Below are 12,535 nucleotides of genomic sequence, written 5' to 3'. Positions count from 1 at the left end.
GGTACATTCTAAATACAGTTTTTCAAATGGAGTACTTAATACAGAGAGCAAAACCTTCCCTCTGGCTCTAGATTTGATGCCCACTGTTTTAATTTGCTTCTCCACATTTTATAACCCATATATAATAAAAATTTTATCTGCAGCACATCCTGATTTGCTTTAAATTGTACAGAGATTGTCATTAACTCTATAATAAGAGACAGATGGGATGGGAGTTAGGGGGCTGCTCAGAAGTGATGAGTTGACTCGGTCCTAATTGTACATACAGTGGTGCACATGGTAAATGCAGCCCTACAGTCTATCACATTCAATGTTGGGGTTGGTAGATGCAGAACCAAACATAACAGAACACATTTCCCTGTTTTTGGGAGGCGGGGTATTGGTTGGACTCCCTACCCCAGAATCTGGACTGGGTGCAGGCTGGACCTCTGCTGCATATTTCTCTTCTCTCTCAGCAGGACGAAACTCCTGCTTCTGCTTGATGTTTTTGAAGCGTTTGAGTTTCACAGGATCCTTAGTCTCCTTAGCACAATGCAGCAAGATGAAAATGTCTCTCCGGAATTTGGCACTCATTCCAAAGTAGATAATGGGGTTGTAGAAGCTGGCTGACTTCGCAAACAGACTGGCAAGGATGCTTGTTAGGTTGGGAACAGAGTAGCCACAGGCTGACCACATTGAGATGACAGCATATGGAGACCATGCTATAATAAAGGCTGTACAAATGACAATAGAAACCTAGGAGAAAGAATGAAAGCATCTATCATTTCCTTAAGACAGTACAATACATTGGATGCACTGTTGGTCTGATGACTAAGACTGACCTGGCTTGTATTCTCAGCTGTATCACTGTCCTGCTATGTCACTTTGGGCAAGTCATTTCAACTCTCCATGCCTGTATTTTCTCTCCCGTGCTTCATGTTAGATGGTGAGAAATTTGAGGCAGGGACTCTCTGCGACTATATGGTTTTATAGAACATTTCTTATATAGAAAATGTGCTAATTGTCTGTTTTAGGTAAGGAATTGAGAGGATGTCTTCATTGCCATATGATATTGTATACTCACTAGGAACAGTTTTTATAGTGGGAGTGTTGAAAGCCGTTAAACAAAACTGTAAACTCCTGTATAATGGAAACCACTTCAGATCAGGGGATCGTGCTGCACTCCCAGTTCTGTTAGTTCCAGCGCCCCTGCACTAAGGCACATTATCGGCTAGATTTCACAACCCTTGTTCTTTTCAATTGCTATGTACTCTGGCTTCATTTGGACAGCTCTGATGGTGGTTGCTCAAAAGTAAATCAAAGATACTGAATTAAGTCCACTCTAGCTATTTTAATCTCAGTAAATATTTAAAATAATTTCTAGACCTCTGGTTTTCAGAAGTGTTGAGAACCTCACAACCAGTGGTGACATCAGTAGGCATGATGGGTGATTGTATCATCTGAAAATCAGGCAGTAGGCCAATATTTGCAAACATACTACCTAAAAGTTTGATACTTTTTGCACTAAATAAATGCCCTGGTTCTCAGACACATTGAAGAGAGAGTGAGCTCCCCATGAGTGCACTGGAGAAGGGAATAGTCAGCATATTTAAAAATCGGGCCGCTTACTTGGCTCCTTAAATGTAGATTTAGGTGCCTAATATAAATTATTACATTTGATTTTTTCTCTTTTGTATTTTGAAAGAACTTGGATGAAGATGGAGGGAATGTGAAATAAAAGCAATCAAGTAAGAGCAGAAAAAAAGAAATAGGAAGGGGGACTGAAAGTGGATCTTGAAGAAGAAAAAGATACATGGTAGAAGGACAGTGTTGGGGCTGGGCATATGAGGAGAGGAAGGAAATATAGGGTAAGAATCAAAGAGAAAAAGAAAGGAGAACAGAAGAAAAGCATAGGAAGAGACAGTTTATTATGCCTGGTTCAATAAGGAATAGTGGGATTAAAAAAAAAACACTCAGCTTCTACTAAACCTCCTATTAACTTTGATCAGGATGCAGCGTTAGGCCAATGATTAGCACTACTGAGAATTCCACCATAAATCTCTATCTCCAAGGTGCTATTATTTCATAAAAAGTGTTTGAGGCACCATAAATAAAGTACTTCTGTTATATTTTCAATTGACTGTATGATTTTTTTTCCATATTCTGGTTTAATGGTCATTTGTGGTCTAATTTGATATGTTTTCAGTTTCTTCATTGAACTCCAAAGCTGTTTCTTTAGAATATAAAAAAACGCAAAGTGCCCCTCTATTCTCTCATACACTAAGCACCTAGGACGTACCCGAGTGACATTTCGCTCCATTCGCCTCTGCCTATCTGTTGGATCACCCACTCCAGTTAGAGCATGACTTGACTTGACAGTATTGATGATGGACACATATGAGAAGACCATGACAATTACAGGTAGGAAGAAACAGCAGATAAAAATAGACACAATGTAAGACTTGTAGATTGTAGAGAAACTGGCTTTTGCCCAATCTATCTCACATGTGCCATACATGCGATCTAGGAAAAAAAAAATTGGTTAGCTATTGTTTTCCTTTTTAACATATTTGCCTTTATAAATCATAAAGCATTTGATTTATCAATTAAAAATTTATAGTTTTCTCTTAGAAAGAAAAGGACCAAGTGATCTTGGTGATTTAATGAATATAATTTTATATAGACACAATTTTCGAAGACCTTATGGATTGCACCAGTATTTATTACAGGCTATTTGTCTCTGAACTAGATTTGTGCTGCCTATCCAGCATAAACAAACCATTGCTGGGAGGGGGAGAACAGTAAAATGTAATATTTTAGCTCCCATTATTGGAAAAATCATTATTAATACTATATGTTTAATATCATTGCAAGTTGTGTTCTTGCTATTGTTTGCTACACAGCCACTTTTTCTAAGATCTCAGTAGAAACAGCATAATAAATTCTTGTATCAAAGTCAATACATCAAACAATAGAAAGTCACTAACTAACTAATTAAAAATAAGAAATAGGAATAAAAATATTTAATCTTTCAAAATAGAAAAGAGCAAGCCACAAAAATTCTCTAGGAAAAGGACTTCCACTTTAATTATAGTAGAGGTACAAAATTTGTAACATAGCAAATGGCAGAGATAATGGGAAAACATACACAAAAGTGAGAGATAAATTGCAAACAATAGCATGCACAACTCCTGTGGTTATAAAGGGGCTACAGATGCTTAGATAATGGGCCAGATTTACAAAAAGTGATTTTGATGCCTTAAGATCCCGCTAGGCACCTAGTGGGATTTCAAAAACGCCTACATAGGTTGGTCGCCTAACAGAAGGCAAATGGGAATTAAACATCTAACTTGCATGGGTGCTTCTGTACAACCCACTACAATCAGAATCATAGAAGATTAGGGTTGGAAGAGATCTGAAGATCATCTAGTTCAACCCACTTCTCAAAGCAGGACTAACCCCAACTAAATCATTCCAGCCAGGGCTTTGTGAAGTCTAGTCTTAAAAACCTTTAAGAGTGGAGGTTCTACCATGTCTCATTCCACTACTTTACCACCCTCCTACTGAACAAGCGTTTCCTCATATCCAGCCTAGACCTCTCCTGCTGTAACCTGAGATCTGTGCTTCTTGTTCCCAGTGGTGGCAGATGTCAGAAGAGCCTAACTCCATCCTCTTTGGAAATTTCCACTGCCTCCCCTTTCAGGTAGTGGAAGGCTATTATCAAATCCCTCCCTAATTATTTTCTTCTGCAGACGAAATAAGATCAATTCCCTCAGCCTCTCTTATTTGTAATTCTGTCCCAACAACAAAAGATTGAGTTTGTGTATCATAGTGATAAAGCCTGCTGATATACTTCACACTTGGTATGAAGGTTTTGGGTACTTTACAAAAGATGAACAGAAGGGTTTTCTATAACCCGTAAAGTTTTTAAAAAATTAGGTTGACTGCTTAGACAACCATTGCCATAAAATACATCACCAAAAAGCAAAGCATGAACCCAAGTTTTATCTGTGTACCTGGACAAACATTTACAATCTCCAGAAAAGTTAACACGTGAAACTTGCATTATTTAGCAATGGAACACAGATTAGCAAATGATTAAACCTACGAAAAATAACTATTCTTATTTCTCCAGAGACAATGATGTTTGATCTGAAGTAGACCCAGAATACAATTGTAAGCATTCCCCAGCTAAATTTTTCTTTATGAATAATCCTCCAGCTCTATTGATAATCAATCTGCTCTGCAAAGAACAGCAATATAAGGGGGAAAACCATCTTTGTTCTTGTAAGAGCCAATTGTGTCACTGCAAGAATGTATTTGGGATCCTTTACCTGTATAACTGCCCCATCCAAGTATTGGAGCCACTGACCAGAAAAAAGCTGCTATCCAGATGAGAAGCAGGGCCACAGCGATGCTGTTGCTGCTAATGCAATTCCCTGAAAGATACAGCACAGTGAGAAACACACTGACCCTTTGCAGATTTAATCTGCTACCAATGGACTACAGCAAAGTCTTTCGTATCTGGCAACCTTGGGACCGGGAAGTTGCTGGATATTCAAAAATGCCACTTAATAGTGAGATGGCTGTGAGATCCCTGGCAAGGGGGCAGGGGACCCCATCAGCCCCATGGCTGGGAGCTGGCTGGGGTGAGGAGCCCCACTGGCAGCTCCAGCCCTGGGAAGCCGGCTAGGGCACTGGGTTCAGGGGAACTCTGACAGCCCCAGGACTGGGAGACCTTTGCCAGCGCATGGGGCAATGCTGGTGGCCCAGGGCTCTGCTGGCACATGGGGCTCTGCCAGCAGCCCTGGGCTCTGCTGGTATGCGTGGCAATACTGGTGGCCCTGGGGGGAGGGAGAGGAATGCCAGCAGCCCTGGGCGTTGGGGAATTCCAGCAGGAAGCGGAGCTCTGCTGGAGCTAGGGGAACCCCAGCAGCCCCAGGGCTGAGAGCTGACAGTTCCAGCCTTAGGACTGGACGGGTTAACCCCAGCAGGTCTGGGGTCAGGAGAATACCCCAGAGCTGGCAGGGGGTAGAGCCCCACTGGCAGCTCCAGCCCTGGACTGGGGACAGCCCTAGCTAGAGAATGAGGGGATGGAGTGGGCAGGGGCCGGTGCTGGTTAATTGAGAGTTCCTATTAACAAAAGCCAGATAAGAAGGAGTTTTACTGTACTATACAAACACCACAGAACTTTACATAATTCCCAGACTAAAAATAAGAAAAAGTTTGTGTATGAAAGAGATATTTGAAAGTATGCATCACTAGTATAGTATACCTGAATGTCCAAGATTTTGCAGGTACATTGGAATTAAGTAAGATTAGACTAAAATGTGAGAGAGAAATTAGATAGGAGAGAATTTATGAAATTCAGAATTACAGCTACAAGAAACAGACAAACTTTGCAGTTTTATAGATCTTTATTAATTTAAATTAACTTTTAAAAGTAAAAAACTGAAGGAATAGAAATTCACAAGTACAGCATTCAAAATAACCTATTCTGCCCCCATAAAAGTATCCAGAGGGAGGGAAAAAGAAAATCAGAAACAAACTAATTTATTCATCCATCTCATCTCATTCACGTTCACAGAAACAAGAATTCCTTATGGTGGTTTTGCCAGTTCGACCTTTTTTTAAAGTGCTACAAAGTGTACTTCTGAAAGAGATCTCCTTACCTGATTAAATTAACAAAGTACTCGCCTCATTTTCTGTTATGCTTCTGTGTGCCATCAGTTACACAACTAGGCCAATGTGTTGTCTGCATATGCAAACCCCTCAGTTCCAGACAGCACATAGGAAAAGTATTTTAACCTACTGAATTTGAAAGAAATTTATGCTTTCCAGACAATTGGTGGAACAATGGTAAAAATTGTCTAGATACATTTTTCTGGGATTGCATGGGTGTGACGTGATTTATCCCAGAGTCAAGCCCATTCAAACACTGTAAGGGCTTTCTGGAATGACCCTTACATTTTACTCTGGCATAGATACCACAGGAATGTATTTTAAGAAAATTATTGATTTTTTTCCCATACTTACCATTTTCCCTACTGAACGTGAGCCTCGGGTAAGGCAAAAGGATTTTATTTATTTACATTTTTAATTGTTTTCATTAACATATTTCTTTTTTCTCCTCTACTTTGTCTTTGGTGCCCAAGTTGTTGTCCTTGGATAAGAGGGTTTCTGAAAGTAGGACTTGTTTCCAGCCTGAGTTCCCCAAGAGATCCACTTTGTGCTCCCTCACTCTCCCACTCCCCAGGTTTCTACATCCCTAACACCACCATGTTAAAAGTTTCATAAAAGTCCAGGATGGTTGAGCACTACTTCTTTAGTGCTCCCTGAGTATCTGGCCTGAGTTCAGTGATAATGAAGCTACAGCTTGTGCCACAGATGGGCTGCATTAATGGCCCTTGATATTGTTGCAGTTAGCGTCAGCAATAAAGGAATGGGAAAAGCCATCTATGCCAAATTCTGATTTAAATGGCGGCCCTTCAAACAATTCAGCAGTCTAAAGTGATCTTAAAGTGGGAGTAAATTTAATATATGCCTTTACACTGCTGGAGAGGCATAAGGGGCATTAGCGTAAGTGAGAATCTGATTCATATTTATATATATTTAATTTTCAGTTCTGTAAGTATTTAAAGCAGGCTTTGTAAGTACCCTCCTCTAACCAGAAGCAGCCTTGGATGCTTGGTTATAATGTGTGCAGACCCACTTTCCTTCTCAGTGCAATCAATTTGATTCTCATGGGAGCGGTGCTGAGTTACTGAGGAGGCAAAAGTCTGTGGAAGGAAGATTTTTTCAGAGCAAAGGTAGCTGTCCAGGACAATAGACTCCCTGTGGTTACTTAGAGGTAGATTCAGGAACTCAGACACCTTGGGCTAGATCCACAGATACTTAGACTCTTAATTTCCACAGAAACCAATTACTTGGGTAATTCTGGGGAAGGTTTTTTTCAGTCTCTTCTGGGCACCCAAGCCAGAATTAGGGCATTCAGTCTCTCCTGGGCACCCAAGCCAGGTTAGGGAATTCACCAGGGATGTGGTTGGCCTGGGTTTCAGTCCTGCTCCAATGCATATGTATTTATGTACAGTGGAACAGCCTCAGCAAGAGAGATTGAGAAAGCCCCCCACAGTGTCTCCTAGCCCAAAGGTTAGCGCATTCTCCTGAGATGGGTGGGAGACCAAAGTTTAAGTCCCTTCCTCACAGTAGACAGGAGGAAATTGAACCTACATTTTTACCCTGCTAGCACCACTGCACTAAAAAGTAATAAAGCTGTCATGATCCTCTAGCCTGGCTGTTCTGTGTTCCTCTAGATACGTTCAAAGCATGCCTAGTTTGAGATTTATTTTTGGGCTTGGCTATGATGTCCAGGCTCTTGAGGAGGCTGAGACCATGCTCTATGGTAGAAACTTAGGTGAGAGAGACATAGTTAGCCATATTTTAAAACTGATGCAATAAATACAAAATAATGAACACAGCACAGTCTGTTCTGATTGGCCCAACACCAGACCAAGTTTAAAATGGGCCTTAAAACATACCAGTGACAAGGTATGTTGGTTCTGCTGCCGAGGTAGTACTTTCTGCAAAATATATATTGCCTTGTTGGGGTTGTTATTGCCTATGCAAATAGAAATGTCATTTATATAACTGTGAATTTATATGATTCTTTATATACAGAGCTCAAGACAGGATCCCTGCCTTAAATCTTACAAAACAAAAGTCACATAAAACAAAGGCAAAAGCCAACACTGGATAACACTGGAGTAGTGAGCTAGTACGGAAAATTGCTAGGGAGAATTTCTGGAAGCAGTGGATTTATAGGGAGGTATTTGAACCAGGTGAGCAAGGACTTTTGGTGAGAAATTTGTAACAGGATAGGATACACAAAAAGAATGACGGGAGGACATCCACAATCTTAAGTGGGATGACTGGGAAAAGTGTGAGGAACAGATTGGGTATAGGTGGGAATAAGAGCAGAAATGTCGATGGTGACATGGTTATATATGGCTTTGTAAGTAGGTGACCACAAAGGGTATGAATTTAACAGAACATGGGATGGGAAGGCAGCGGAGGCATTCAGAGTGGTGTAAAGGAAAAGGAGATGGAGATTGGAGAGCATGGAGGTTAGAGAAATATGAAGTAACCAAGAAACCAGCACTCGAGAAAAGGTTTTAGGGGCAGGCATGATGAGGAAAGGTGATTTTTTTCTGAGATACTGAAAAAGAAGAAATGGCAGGAGTTGGAGAACTGGAGAAAGAGGAATTTGGGAGGAAAGCCAAAAATGACTTGCAGAGTACAGGATCAGGAGACAGGAAGGAAAGTGACAATATCAATGGAGCTAGGAAGGCTAAGGGAGAAAGAAGTTCAGTATTGAAAACAGTGGGGCTGAGTCTGACTTCACATGGTGTAAAACATACACTGTTTGATCTGAATCAGTTTGAGATGGTGGTAGGGCATCCTAGAGACAATTGCAGAGAAGCAGTTTCAGATGCACGACTGATGGTGCTGGAAATGTTGCAGGGACGAACAGTAGATTTCAAGTATCCCAAGTGATACCTAACCCTAGTCACTGTGCCTGTTGTGAACAGACAAATAGCACTGAGAACAAAAAGGCATTTGTGGAGGGAAGTGTCCCTGGCCAGGGCTATTAATAGCAGGCAATCGCTCTAAACTTTATTTCATAGCAGAAGAAATTTTCCTGTCTGCAGAGGAACAGTAGACATGTGCACCACTAAAGCGCCATTTACACTCTATTGTGAGGGACTTTTAAGTGACACACAAGCTTAGTGTTGGCCCTGTGCACAGGGCTGAATTCCATCGAAAGGGATGAGAATACGTCAAGACTAATCCTGCTCTTATTTGGGTTCATTTGGAAATATTTCATGACAGCAGATTTCTAACAGAAGCCATTGGTCCGGATTATGATTTTCCCAAACGTCCATATTTCACTGTGTAACTTCACTGATTTGTAGGGAGTTATTCTCAGTTTTCAGAGAGGTAACTGAAGGCAGAAGCTGATCAGCACTATTTTCAATTCCTTCAAATTTTTGGGTGAAAACCTTACCTCTGTCAGGATGGCACCCCTTTATATAGCGAGTCACACTGATCACCGTAAGGGTATTAATGCTAGCCAGGCCAAACAGAAGTGTCAGAAATCCATCAATCTGGAGGAAAAACAAATAGGAAAAGGGGTTTTGTTCCTGCAAGCAACTGCAGAATGAGCGGGAGGAGATGGATTAAGGGAAACTCTTAGGAATGCACCGTTGATTTTATATTTGCTTTTCCAAATGCCACTGAAAAAAAAATGTCAGGGGTCATTATCTCCATGATCAGACTCTGAAAAACTAGATGTGGTGTGAGTAACATGAATGTAAAATAAACAAGCAAATACATGATGTAACGCATCCTTCCAAAATACAAAGCTACGGAATGAGATAGAGAAAAAAAAAAAAAGACTGCACAGAAGAAAGGGGACTGGATACAACAATCCTCATTCTATAGGGAGAAATGTGTAAACTGAACACAAGAGGACAGTTGCAAAAGGACGAATGCAAGAAGTAAACAACTTAAACTTAAATCTTTAAACATCATTTTCTTGTAGCACCTCTGCATTTAAGTTACACCAGTCTAGTCTTCTTCCAACAACAGTTTAAGGAGAGCTCTTCTCCATTGCTTTCTACCTTGTGTAGATATTTAAACGTATGCAGAGTGTGTGCGTAAAATGCTGTCGTTTTGACTTGCAGAGGTAGAGACGACTACACAAGGTGCCTTGGGTAATAAGGGACTCTATGAACCTGATCAAACGTCCAGTAAATTCAACAGAACGTCTCTCCCATTGATTTGTCAGCTATGGTTTGGGCTGTGTATTAGCATGGAAGATGCTTATTTGTGCATTTTGCCCTGTGATGATTGGCACCTAATCTAAAACCTTCCTGTTCATTTTGATTGTTACATCCTCAGGCATTTTACTGTGAGCCTCATATATGTCTTACTGTATTTCACTTGGGGACAGTATTTGATAGTGCCTTATGTAGCTGCTCAAAATTAGTTCACTTTAGCTTGGACAGACACAAAGCTCATTCGGGATGTTAAATTAGAGCCTATCTTCTGGCCTCATTGTGGTCTCAGCCACAAGGTCCAACTGCAGCTTTGAGGTCTCATCCCAGGTGCAGGGTCCTGCTGCCTAGTCCACCAGCCCCTCCATAGCCAGGGCTACACCAGCTCAGCCAGAGTTCATGGCAAGGTTCAAGTAACAGTTTGGCTACCCTACCCCTGCTATAATCCAAAAGCAGGCAGTAGGCCCCAAAACAATCAGTAACGACAAATTGCAAAACATTGAGGTGCTCAGTGGGGTGCTGCAGAAATTGTATGGGATAGAGCTTAATGTCTTTTTTAATGGCCTAAAAGTGGGATTAAATAGCACTTTAATGAAATCCCAAGACGATTTCAAATTCACAGGGGCTGAAGCCATAAAGAGGACAGCGACCAAAAGGGTGGAGGCAGGGACAATAAATAGCACCCTAAGATTCATCTTGGGAAAAATACCAACAGCTGCCTCAAGTAATCAAGTAACTGAACCTCAGGGCTAAAAATCACATCATGGCTTCCATGACTCGCACTCCAGTGGAACCCCTGCCTTGTACTCCTAACCATCTTTAGCATGGCTCAGCCTGAAAAAGAGGCAAAATTGAGCCCCAGATTTGATTTCTAAAGTGGGCAGCAGACATTGCATCAAACACTGAATGGTTATAGCTCTAAACACAACAGAAATGTTCCAATTTGCACACTGAAGTATTGGTGCACCGTTTCTACTTTCTCAATGACAATACCACACTCGCACTGTGGTTATGGGTTAACAGAGGGAGTGGATTAATTAAGGCATTATGATTATCACTAAGAAACTGTCAGGCCCACTGGCTTAGCCTGATTTTCCACTGTGCGGAGCCTCAACAAATCACATTGAATTTAATGGGACCTGCAAGTGTTTGGCATCTTTGAAAAATCAGGTTAATTTTACTTAGGTGCCTAAATGTAGACTTTGGTGCTCTGTCCTGGAAATGTTGGCCTTAATATATTTTTAGCTGTTTTTAATGCAGGTTAGCAATTTTTTAAAAGGCTACTAGGGCTTTGTGTCTACTGGGCTCTCCCCAGACTGTGAGCAAAGGTTTTCTGGACCACCAACCATCACGGCATTTCAATTATTTCAAGAGAATTTATAACCCTTCCTCACTGGCGGCAGTGGCCTTCTGAAGCCAGCAGCTCTGTATTGGTATTATGATTATTGGAGAAGGAAGGCATTGTGTGTTTGCTGGGAAGTAAGCGTTAGTAGAATTTGAAATGCTCACATAGAAAGGTGTAATGTTTGTTTTGCTCCCCTTGTTAAGGATAGTAATTTGCAACATCAAATTTCTAACATACGAACATCTGTTGCAGTAGAACATATTAATAGAATCTTTATGGAAAGGATGGATATGTTAATGGTGGTTAGCTGGGAATCTGGCCAAGCAAACAAGGTGGAAGGCCAAAGTGAGGCTGAAAACCAGCTCCACCAAAGCGATCGAAAATAGAGATTGGTCATGGCTGATGAGATATCTGTATGTACATGTGCATACACACAATTCAACAGGAATCCCAGCCAGTTTAGGCTGGTAATCAAGTCTGACTGCTAGGGAGATGAGGGCAGGCACAGATTAACATGCTAAACAGCAACCTGATGGTAATATGCCAAAAAGCACAGCCAACCAAAATTATTTGCACCAGGAGTAACAGCAGAAAAACAGACAGACCTGCAGCTAGACCAATGGCACCATCAAAGAATAATGTTCCACTGCATCCTAGGCTCTGTTTACTTGGACTAATGGGACTGAAAACTGAGCAGGTCTCCTGTGCCCAGGCCTTGGTTTGATTGGTTGTCTTAGGATGTTCTGTTGTCCAAGTGCTTGCTGAACTCTCTGCCATTAGAGGATTTCTTTGAAGTACATAATGCTGATGAAATAGCCCCTCTATTCATTATGTAGTAACATTCCATTTATTGTGTATGCTTGATGGCACTTTCCTCTACCCTGAAAATAATTATTTAGGAACCATTTCTCTTTCTCTCTCCCTGAGTTTCTTTCCCAATCAGTGTATAATAAAGACACTTCACAATGCACACTTATGTGGTGTTACTACCCCTAGGTTGCTGTGTGCCCCTCCCAAATATATATAGAAAAAATCCAAAGGCTTGAAGTCCTTCCAGTGATTGCAATGGAAGTTGGATCATGCTCCAGGTGGGTGCAAACTAAGATGAAGATTTCAGACCTGAGGCTACTAGGTGGGGGTGAGAGAGGCCATTCCAATATTGTGTGGATTATCAGATGCACAGAAAGTTTGGGCACTACACAGTAACAGCATTGTTATTGTAATGAAGTTATGAATATTTTAAAATTAGCGTTACATGCACTGAGGGTATGTTTACAGTTACTAGATGCACTCAATCAAACCATCAGGGCTTGACAATCAGTTCTGAAACTCACTGTTGTGAGGAGTAATGGAGAGTTTCTCCCGTCAACCTCTC

The 12,535-nt window shown here is 41.1% G+C and overlaps 1 protein-coding gene across 1 annotated transcript in view; it reads right to left on the bottom strand.

Moving 5' to 3' along the window:
• Positions 1 to 291: 291 nt before the first annotated feature.
• Positions 292 to 12,535, bottom strand: part of LOC142010250 (visual pigment-like receptor peropsin) — a 28,456-nt gene continuing 16,212 nt past the window's right edge. Inside the window, exons 3-6 of the mRNA XM_074988542.1 lie at positions 9,044 to 9,143; positions 4,314 to 4,418; positions 2,279 to 2,502; positions 292 to 735 (exon numbers count right to left, since the gene is read on the bottom strand). Of these exons, the coding sequence (XP_074844643.1) occupies positions 292 to 735; positions 2,279 to 2,502; positions 4,314 to 4,418; positions 9,044 to 9,143 (873 nt within the window). The remainder of the gene's footprint in view (positions 736 to 2,278; positions 2,503 to 4,313; positions 4,419 to 9,043; positions 9,144 to 12,535) is intronic.

This window comes from Carettochelys insculpta, chromosome 3 (assembly GCF_033958435.1).
Source record: "Carettochelys insculpta isolate YL-2023 chromosome 3, ASM3395843v1, whole genome shotgun sequence".
NCBI classification, from domain to species: Eukaryota; Metazoa; Chordata; order Testudines; family Carettochelyidae; genus Carettochelys; species Carettochelys insculpta.
This window is presented reverse-complemented; position numbering and strand designations above follow the sequence as displayed.